Source organism: Varroa jacobsoni, unplaced genomic scaffold, assembly GCF_002532875.2.
Source record: "Varroa jacobsoni isolate VJ856 unplaced genomic scaffold, vjacob_1.0 scaffold_1428, whole genome shotgun sequence".
NCBI lineage: Eukaryota > Metazoa > Arthropoda > Arachnida > Mesostigmata > Varroidae > Varroa > Varroa jacobsoni.
This window is the reverse complement of record NW_019214330.1, coordinates 350,585-361,773: the sequence shown is the minus strand read 5'-3', so window position 1 is coordinate 361,773 and position 11,189 is coordinate 350,585. Positions and strand designations below refer to the sequence as shown.

At 47.6% G+C, this 11,189-nt stretch overlaps 1 protein-coding gene across 5 annotated transcripts in view; it reads right to left on the bottom strand.

The window, feature by feature from the left end:
* Positions 1-10,413, bottom strand: part of LOC111269980 (uncharacterized) — a 63,115-nt gene extending 52,702 nt beyond the window's left edge. For 2 of the 5 annotated variants that reach the window (XR_015314773.1, XR_015314772.1), the window contains exon 1: positions 3,661-10,411. Coding sequence is in view for 2 of the 5 variants with exons in the window: in XM_086972322.1 (XP_086828448.1) it covers positions 3,661-3,753 (93 nt within the window). In the remaining 3 variants the exon portion in view is untranslated. Of the gene's footprint in view, positions 1-3,660 lie in introns of all 5 variants that reach the window. The other 3 variants (XM_086972322.1, XR_015314774.1, XM_086972323.1) reach the window with 3 other exon arrangements.
* Between the last annotated feature and the right edge of the window lie 776 nt (positions 10,414-11,189).

The following is an 11,189-nucleotide window of genomic DNA, read 5'->3' as shown; positions in this document are numbered from 1 at the left end:
AATGTTTTGGTTAGCAACTTAAAATGTCAGCGATATCATCAAATATTACGTCATCATCCGATCCGTGTGTGTCATTCTATAAAATAATCATTTCGTATTACGATGGAACAGACAATAATACTACTATGTTCACATAGTATGATTGATAATTGTAACAAATGGCCTGCGATAGTCCAATGGACTGAGTTTCGCTGCCGTTTTGCCCTTCCGACCGCTGCTGCCGTCACCATCGCGTACTAGAAACTTTCTCAGACTCACACACAGATCTCAAGCATCAGAGAAAGTCACACGCGTAAAGGGTTTAGGTAAACAACGCTTTGTCCTCGGCCCGTTGACTGCCGTTATTCTTGCTGCTCCTGTCACTAGCGATGTCTACCAGGCCAAGCAGACAGCGTCAGCACTCGCGAAGGACCTCTGTACTTACCTATCGATCCATGTATGACAACCCAAATATTCAGAAACAGAAGAGAAAATAGAGAAACGGGCAAACGCGTGTTGTATCGTGTCCCTACGAAGTCAGTGGTGACTGATCATGACAACAACACTGTGAGCCTAAACCTTGTGCGTCTCCCAGCGGTCTGTGGTGCCTCTATACCAATCGCCAATGGCCAGTGGCCGACCGACAGGGTCGGCGCCTTTGATTTCGCGCTAGCAGTCGCAACAACGCTAACAGCAGCAACAGTGAGGAATACGATAAGAGCAAAAGCATAAGCTAAATCGATCTCGACCGGTCAGGCTGGTCAGTCAGTCCTGAATCGTCTATGAGCTGAGTCGTCAGGACCCAACCACTTCGCGTATTGAGAACAGATGCGTAAGATAGCGTGTTCTTGCTGCTGCTGCTGCTGGTCGGAGACGAGATTCTTACGCAGAAGTTTAAAAGACAAAACATGGCTACGCTGCATCAAAACTACTGGTAGGACCTAACGGGCGGTCGAAAAGGTTGTCTTATGATGTTCTATTGCAACTGAACACACATCATTGAACTGCACCACTAGAAAGAACTGTAACAGCAGATCAATGAATTTGATCAAGGTAAATGGTACAATCAACAATAAGGTACATCAGTCTGTCTTGTATTCAGGCATGCTAAGCAGAAAAGACCGAATTTCGTAGCTACTTAAATGCTTGCACCTGTTGTTCGTATCCCCGAGTTTTTTTGAGTAATTTAGCCAAATATAGAAAAATTGGTGTTGTTAATGCCATATTAATATCAGCAACATGTCTTGGGCCTCTATGAGCTCGGAAGTAAACTTCATCCCCATCCTCACCGTTAACATCAGAGTCATCATTAGTCGGCTGTTCAAAAAAGGTATCTGAGCTCTAGGTGAGCAGACTTCTACATAACGGTTTAACTGCACAGAAAGTACATATATATATTTACGAAACCTTAACGTGTTTTTATCATCTATCGAGTGCTCTCGATATAGCATTAAAGCAAGGCGACGTGGGCACAAATAGGAGGGAATGCTCGACACAGTGAATCATAATAACAACATCCGATACTAATTGTATAATATATAATTTATTCTTTACTATTCGATACTTAGCCTGACTAGACCTATGCAAAAGTGCCTCTGCGTCTACCTTCTCTGCGCTGGTTTTGTTTCGGATTTTGTCTTCATTGTCGAAATATAGTAGAACTGAGTCGCAAAGCTAAAATACACCCGTAAACAAAAACCTGTCGAACTGAAGCACGCAATTAGGACGCAAATTCTCTAACCCTTTCTTGGCTTTTTTTCTCAGTGAGAAAAAGGCCTACATCCACACATTCTCGAGTGCAACAGAAGAGGCATCTTGGGCCTATTCCTAGCACATAAATAGTATAGGTCGTACAGCACCGATAGTACCATTACCTAACCGTCTTGCTCTTACGGAACATTGTGCCTAAGAAATTACTTTATGTAGTTCGATCAAAAAACATCTGACCACTGTCTGAGCCAAAGCATTTGTTGTATTTACTGTTGTGCGTAACGCAGGTTTTCTACAGATAACTGGATATCCAGTCAGGCCTTACATGACAGCCGAGATTTAAGCAGAATATTGAAAACCAGAAGTACGCAATGCCAGCAAATGGACGTCTGCAAATGATTTATTGTAATACAGACTTGCAGCAGAAACGGCCAGGCTACAGAAGGCTCTTTCATCGACCCTTACCGATCACACCCAGGGTGCTGTTCTCATGTGTCTCTAATTGAGTGTTCCGAAAATCGTGTGCTGCTACTTTTATTGATGCAGCTATTGTTCGATCACAGTCGCTATTGCTGTTTTCGTAGCCGTGATTAACGCTTGGCACCTTGGCTTCGGCGACGCCGGCCGTGTTAGGCCGTCCTAAACCTCTCTCATCCAATTTAGATCGCTACTGCTGCCGGCACAGTTGTCTCTGCCATCGTAAACAAGTTGGTCGCTTGTTACCCGTTGGTTGACCAGTCCATGTTGGTTACTTTCGCCGGCCACCGCTAGTATCTGCCATTACTGCTGCTGTTGCTGTAAGCTATGGTTTGGTAGCTGGCACAAAACCATCTTTTCGCTTGTCCGCCAGAGACAATCGTCACCGGCTACTAGTAACCGACGACGGTGAGAGACTAGAGAAGAAAAAGAGCGCGGCGCAATATCAACTGGTAGACGGACACGGCTAGCTACGGACAACGAAACCTCGTGATGCTTCAGAAGCGGCTACAGCAGCAGCAGCCGCCGCCGCCGTCGTCGTCGTCGCTGCTAACCAACTAGCGAGCGTCCTTCTATCGTCGACAGCGTTTTGGAAGCCGACGAGATATATATACAGCTGGCAAGGACAGCAAAGAATTATCAACGGGACTATCCTCAGTAATTATTGGGAGCGTAGGGACTGACAGAGTTCTGGGGAGAATTACGAAAATTTCGAAGCATTTCGAGAGTGGAGCAATTACCGGACAAAAAAAATATCATAGTTGCTCAACGGCCGAGGGCCTTCAATACAGAATAAATTAAAGATGTCGCAGTGATTCTCGTTTCGATTTTGCTAAAAGTAACGACCAGCTGAGGATAACTAGTTTTAATTAAAAAAAAAAAACAGAATTTGGCGAATGCGATCAATAACAAAAAGACCACAAGTGGCAGTAGACCGATTTAGAAGACGATTCTGATAATGCTGTAGTTTTCTGTTCAACGGCTGCTTCACCACCTTCATCATCAAGTGTTTCTTCTCTGCGAGATAATACCCAATCGCTGTCTATAGATGACTTCCGAGGTACCTGTTTAACATGTTCGGTATAGAATAAGGATATGCTGAGTTACTGTGCTGTATAATTCACGAGCTTGCTTTCGAAGACTCAGCTTATCCTGGTGTTTCTTCCGTGCAGCTAGTATGATGTGTATGCCGTACCCGCAGCAAAACCGAGTGGACCACACACATATATATATATATACATACGTACATATATATACAAAAGCAACGAGCAGGAATACTTTGCAGATCATGCAAAGACTGCTTTTTGTTCAGGCGGAAAATACGAGGCGAATCTTCACACGCGAGTAATGGTCATTTTGGGGGGATATCTAGCTAGTGAGCTCACGCTTATGTGTATCAGGCAACGGATAGGCGTGTATATAATACCAATTTCTGTATTCAGCATACGTTGAAAATGTAAATCGAGATGTCGTTTTGCTACGACTTTTACTCACCCTTAAGATCTGCTCGAAAGCGGCTGTTTCCTCAGCCTGTTTCTGTGTATGGAGAGCGATTTTTTCTATGAATTTTCTTGGGGCGGCCGCCATATTTATCACTGGTCGACGACTGTTACTCACTAGATATTCAGCTGTGACTATTTTTACACAAATCGAATATATATCAACGCTACAGCTTTGGCTGTGCTTCTGCTTCACAGCTTTTAGCTCGGTACACACCGCTCAACGACACAACACTTAACCACGTAGCCCTCGCGTATTCCTTTGTTGCTTCCGATGAATTCGATAAATATATATTTTCGGTGCACGTTCACCTTTTACTGCCTCGACGACTCACGATAGATGTGCGTGCGGCTATAAAAAAAAAAACCTCTAACTTAAATTATTAATCATTCTTAACTGAAAGGTAACAACAGTTGCTCACATTACACAACAATTTCACAGTAGCGCTCGCTCCACCCTCTTCTGATATGGAGTAACCACGTTACTTCTACTACTGTTCGCAAGCGAAGAGTAACCGATACTTTTAGATTCCTGCTAACTCCTGGAACTCCCGTGAACTCTTCTTCCTAGAGCCTGATCACCATTCGAGCCAGTACTGTGAAGGGTTTGGAAAACTACTCTCATTAAGAACTGCAAGCTTCAGATGAAGCAGTCAACCGCGAGCAATGGGGATGACCAACTGATGGACAGCAATTTCGAATACACGGACTGCGCCGTCGGCGACGTAGACCTATCCGGTTAGCGTCGTTCGGATACGTACGTTTATCCTGTTGATAATGATGCAACTGCTTGCTACTGCTGTTGTCGTCGTCGTAATTATCAGAAGGCGGCGGGTCTACGGAAGAGAGTCGGGCCAAGTAGCGTGGCCAGTTAGGACGTAGACACATGCTCCACGGCTCAGATTCGTTTGTCCCTGCACGTCAGTTGTTTTTCATTCCCCAGCTCTGTGATGCACGTAGCGATAATGGCGATCGATTGGGGACCCTTCGGTATTACTTTGATTTTTAACGCTACCTGTTTATCTGCCAAGTAAACTGTACGACGCACGTGAAGTAACAAACTTTTGGCAGACCATCGAATGAAGTCAGTGACCGAGCGTTCTCGGAAACACAGTCTCGCACTATAGGTGAAAGAACTAGATCCACGTGTACGTGATCTAATTGTCGATATTCGGTCGTAAGCTGTATCGAAGTAATCTGAGGTGCTGCTATATCCAAGGGCCGGTATACAGTCACAAAGACACTTCACCATTTCGCTAATTTGCCATAATTATCGCCGCCGGTGTTATCGTCGTCGTCATCATCATCATCGTCGCAAGTAGCGCCTTTTCAAATGTGCAAACAATTTCGACTTGTTCTATTTGCTGGTTGTATTGTGTAACCTTAACCTCAACGTACTATCATCACTTAAGTAACCGCTTCGATTTGATTTCCGAAAATGTTTACCTCTGCCCCTTCCGTCTCTCAGCATAGCACGAAGTATAGGTCGGCGCCGCTGAAGTTAGCTGTTGACAAGCAGCCTTTCGATCATCCAGTATGCTGCTCGCTTTCGTTGTCGTCCGTTGCAGTCGTCGTATCCCAACAGACAGTGGAAGGCAGAGAGGGGAGAGCTACAGGAACATGGGGAAGAGAACCTTCTTTGGAAAACACAACCGCGCACTTAGCTCTTTATCATAATGTTACTACTGATAACGACGACTACGAAGGCGCACCACGAGAGAAGAAATGGCATGACACGATTTCCTCCTCCTCTCGCTGGTGGTCGATGCTTGCCGCCAAAACGAGAAGATTCGCACGCATTCAGGTTTACGCACCGGCTACCTGACTGGCCGTTTGATCTCTAAATCGGTCGGTCGGTCGACCGGTTTTTCCAATGGAGAACCAACGAACGACAGCGGACAAGCTACGTCTGGCGACCAGCGACGTCTTTTCCCAGATGTTCAAGCCTTGGTACAGCTTTTTCGCCGTCGCTGGCTCTTGTTACTGCTTCTACTACTGCTGTTGTAAATTTTCGTCGTCGTCGTCGTCGTCGTTGGTCATCCAGACAGTCGAATAGACGACAACCGCAGCGAAACGTCCGACTTCGACGCCAGCAAAAGGCATATATCAGCGGCGACGGCGTTGGTCACAGCAGCGGCAGCAGCTCTAACAATAGCGAACAGTGATTGTAGATGGGACTGCCTGCTGTAGTCATAGCTGGCAGTGGTAGTAGTAGTAGCAGTAGTGGTGGTGGTAGTAGTAGCAGTATTGGCCGTAATAGTCGTAGCAACAGCTAATGGCTGCGATAGCTGTTGGCGCTCGTCCCGTCGTCTCGTGGTGGGTCCGTCGCCAAGTGCCGACAACAACAGCAGCATCAACGGCCAGTCAATGACTGTGGCAGCGACGGTTGTTGCAATAGTGTTCGTTCTACCGCTGCTGCCGCTGCGCGCGACGGCGGTGATGGTGGCCGTCGCAGCGAATCAGCGGACGCACTCCTCCTCGTCGGCGTCGTTGAAAAAGGTGATCTCCTCCTCGGACAGAAAGCGGTACTCGACGGCAAACTAGCGAACAGCCGCTGGCCACAGGGAGCAAAAACAATAGCCAAGAATGACTTAGTCGACGGCTAGGGCCATCTCTAAAGCGTTCAGTCGACGGCTTGCGCGGATCGCTGGTACGGGTTGCGGGGATGACGGACAGGTTATTTGACCCAGTGAGAGAGAGCGACAGTCTCAGGGGAGAACAGGCACTAACGGTAGTACAAGAAGTATCGAACGCACCAGTATAACAAGCAGCAAAATTGAAACTCAGTTAACGACCGGCGCACCAGCGATACTGGGGCTAGTTTATTTAGCAGACAAATGGTGTCTGTATGACACTTGTTGTTCCAGATGCTAATGCGCTCTCAGGAACTGCAGCATTGCAGCCGCGGAGGACCACAACCAAAACAAGTCCACTGTGGCGGCAACGCAGTAATAACGGCAGCCGGGATAGTACTGAGGGGAGGGCCGTGAGAATGGAGTCGTTTATTTACTCTTACGGGTACAGTAGAAGCGGATCGCGCAGGCGACAGTCAGTTTTAGCCCACTCAGAAGCACTGTCCCGGCAGGCGGTAGTCGGTCACTGGATGACAGTCACTGAATGGCAGAAAAACGTGCTTTTCATCAACGTCAACAACAGTTGTGGCTCGACTTGTGGCTGCGTTTGGGCCTTACTGTCTTTGTCGAGGTCAATATGAGAAATCGCTGTAGCCAATGGCCAATGGAATCTTTGTCAATAATCATAATATTGTTGTTGGTCTGGTAAAATTCGTTCATTACTGGCTGATGCCGGCGATGACGGGATCGATAGCTGCGACGATAATGGCGATCGTGATATACTGCGATATTAGTTAGGTTTATCTCTTTACTGCTGTTGTTCTTGTGCAATTGGTTTTTGTAGAAAAACCAGTCAGTTTTGTTATCGTAGTTGTTGCTGGTCGCCCGATCCACGAGCATGACCTCGCGGTGTCTACGATTCCGGATGGACCTTCGTCGTGGGAACAACAGTAAAATCATAATAATAATAATTAGTACAGTACACGATCGGGCTCCCCGAATTTATGGGGACAAACGTTTGACGCGGCTTATCCGAATAACGATACGCTTGCCGATTATGATGACACTGATGGCGATGTGCTGACTACACTCAGGACAAAATATGGCACCCGTCAGTTACTGGCCGTCAGTTACAGTGATCAGATTGACCACTTATTCACTGAGCTCCTAATGGGTGAAACAGCTGTTGTTTTGCCGTCTTCTTCCTTTTCTTCGTCCATTTACATCCATACGAATCTGTTATGTGGCAGAAAACCGCTTCTGTGCTCTAGGCTGCCGTTACTTTCACGTGCGTCAATGTCGCTTGTGAAAAAGCAGTGAATCGATTGACGTTGCTGCCCTTCAGCGGTGCCACAATCACTAGTCACCTTCGTATGGACGTGACAATGATACTAACAGATTAATAATAATAGAAGCATACTACGCCAATGCCAACGACGACAAGCTCTTTTTGCGGCTATGACAACCGACACGGGTTGCAGCAGGGCTGTACTAGACAAAGCCCTGGGTAAGTTTACGTAGGCAGTTGCGTAAGTAGTCAAACAAGTTAGCAGAAAACAGATTCACTATTCGTGATATGTAGCGCGACGTAGATCTCTTATAGGTGATTCAGTGTTAGTATGCATCCATCCTCCTATCTATGTTACACGACTCTACTCAACACGTCGATGGACGAGAACTGTCTGATAGCAGCTAGCCTCGGCCGGGTGAGTGTCTTACTTATCTTCTGTCTCTCGACCTGCCTAGCCAAATAGTTCCCCAGTTAGTTTACTCGCAAAACAGCACTCATCAATAACCAGGACGGTATAGCTAAAGCGAATGTATCACACAAACAGACACACAGACGGCCTTCCTATCTCACTCACTGCCCACCCGCACAGTGCTCGACCAGACGATAAATTTTCGATGCATTATAGTACGTTGCTAGCACCTGTGTGTGTATGGGTAGTATTTCCACGTACGTTCACTGCCGCCCACTATACTACGGTCGCGGACACGGCAATAAAACGAAAAAAGATAGGCAAGCACGAACAGCATAAACAGATTGATTCAGAAACACGAGCGAACGATCGGATAAGGCGCAGCCACTATCCGTACAACTGTTAGCGGGGTTCTACTACTGCGCTAACATCTACAGATACCGCTTGCTGACGTGTCGTTGATCGCGCCCACAAAGTACTTCTCTTTCTTATTTGATTAGTGTTATTGAATTGAATCATTAAACGCAATTCACGTATTGAACAGCGCGAGCGAGCTACAGCTGCCAGCGATTGTCGGCATTATAGGTATGGGTGCGCAGTTGGCTTTGTTTTCGTATGGACGCCGGTTTACTCGCTGTTTTCGGGGAAACAACACTGTTGCATATCTCAATGAATGCTATTTATTCTGTTCAGTACAACATAGAGTTTCGCTAGCGGTAGTGTAACACCGACCGCACACATTTGGCCGTTCATTTCTGCTATCACGTTGCGTCCACACGTTCACTAGATGATGATGAGACCCCTTTCCTCTTTTTGCTGCTGCTGCTGTTGTTGTTGTTAACAACATCTACGGTACAGGTCGTCGAGTTTAGTGTCTGTTCGGCCTTCAGTTATTTTTTTAATGCCTGGTCGCTTTTTGTCTTAAGAGGCTGGCAACTGGCTTCTTGTTTGTCTCTACTGCAGTGTCATTTTAGTTGGGACTGGATGCTCAGGGGCATTCCGTGCTTTTCCTCAGACTAGCACTTGTAGACAAGTGATATTGGCAAATGTTGTTGTTGGCGTCACCATCGTCTTTCGTCGTTGTTCCCTGCCACTGGTGTTTCGGTTGTTTTTCGGAAATGGACAGACGACACGTGCAAACACTTACGGATAAATAGCCACAAATAGAGACGATGGATAACGAGGCAACTGGCCTGCGTCGTGGTCGTAGTCGTCGTCGTCGTGTCAATAACACTGCGTACGAGTACAACTTCAACTTCGCACCCGTAGTAATAACACAGAGAGCTCTACACAACACCCTACTCGCGTATAACACGCGCAGGTGCAGCGTTGGTCACCGCAGAGGGACAGACGAACATAGCGAAACAGACCAGACTCAAGATAGTTAATGACGAATAGCACTTCTAATTAGTTTGTTTCCGTCGTTAGCGTACGACGTGAGACAACATCAGCACTAGCAGTGGTACTAATAGGTTTAATACATATATATGTATATTTACAAATATGGGGCATATATATGTGTGTGTTTGTATCTTTAAATAACAGTGAAGCACAGCGACAGGGCCTGATGGCGGCCACCGTCAATAGTCGCTCCTCGTAATAACAACACGCTATTTAGATAGCGTCGTTGATGCCGCACCACCACTAACACGGCTGACTGCTAGCAGTATTACTGTTGTGCTGTTTCTATCGCTGCCGTCCCCTCCGCCGCCGCCGCCACCACCGTCGCCGTTTTATTTGTGTAACAGCGCCGCTAACAGTAGCAGCAGCAGCCGCCGACGTAACGCAATGCAGCGCAAAGAACCCAACACACAACGCCAGCATGCAAGACACCTGCACAACGACAACGGCACACTCCGGATACTTAGCTCCACTCTCTGGGGCTTGTGGGATGACTGCTGAATGAGTGTTCGCGCTTAACGCAGTCTCCAAACTGACAGAGAGTAAAACGTTAGGCAGAAAAGGTGCGTTACTACGTATCGGTCTCGGCGTAACCAAATCCAGCCATCAGGGTTTGGTCTTTGACACTGGCTGTCTATGTCTTATTCGGCCCCAGCGGTGTGCGTTAATGCATTAAACCCGCCTGTCAGAGAAAAAGCACAGTCGCTAGTGCAGCACGCACTCTCTTTCTTTCTGTCTTTCTCTCGCAACTTCTTTCTCTTCTCCGTCGCTCATGCCACAGCAGCACGCGCATGCCTGGACGCACCAACAGGCTACCACAACAGCTGCAGGGATCGGAGCAGATACAGACGACGGCCAATGACCACAGCAACGCCACCACAGTGATGGCAGCGGCGGCTGCGCAAGCACCACACAAAATTCATGGTTTTCTTCGTTGTTGTTTCTGTTGTTACCATCATCACCATCATCGTCGTCGTCGTTGTCACGCATCATCACGAACCTACTGTCGGCAGCGGCAGCGGCGGCGGTGGCAGCAGCAGCGGCGGCGGCGGCAGCAGCAGCAGAACTTGCACCACCATCAACATCACTAGCTCAGCTTCAACGAGAGCAGAGAGTGGCGCTCGTCAATCGGCTACGTAGACAGACATGCTGGAGCGGACGAGGGGGCCAGCAAGCGAGAGCGCCAGACGGAGGATGGCAGCAGCGGCGTCTGCTGCCGCCACTGCTGCGGTGCGACCGCCGCTAGAAAACGTAAATAGCGCGATGAGCGATCGTCGCAGGTGATGGTCAACAGGCTAGCGCAGGGCCCGAGTACTAGGAATTGTAGCGGTAGTGGCGGCGGTGGCGGCAGTAGTAGTGGTAGTGGTAGCAGTTATAGAAGCAGCAGCGGCTGGCAGCGAATAGCTAAAGCTAACAGGGGAGCGAGCGAGCTGCCTGGCGCGCAGGTGCGCAGTCGACGGACCGCCCGCACGCTCGCGCACAGCCAGCTAAAATAACTATCAGCATTCATAATTATTACCTTGGTATATATGGTAGCTACAGATAGGTAGGTATTGGTTATTGGCAGCGCGCGGTGCTCACTACATCGACTGCAGTTGGCTGCGGCTGCAAAAATAAGGGAGAGGAATTAATCGTGGACCCGCGCACTGCGAGAGTTATTTTTGTTTGAGCTTACGGTCGCGTTGTAGCTTGCGTTTATACTTGACGTCTGTGAAATATTCGATAGTTGCGTGTTCTTGAAGAACGGCAACGATAAGTGGGTTCGGTGTCGGTGATTTTTGTAAATTTCATGTTTGTCGCTTTGTTGAGGCGCGAAATTTCAAAAAAGACTATGAGCGAAGTAAATTTTA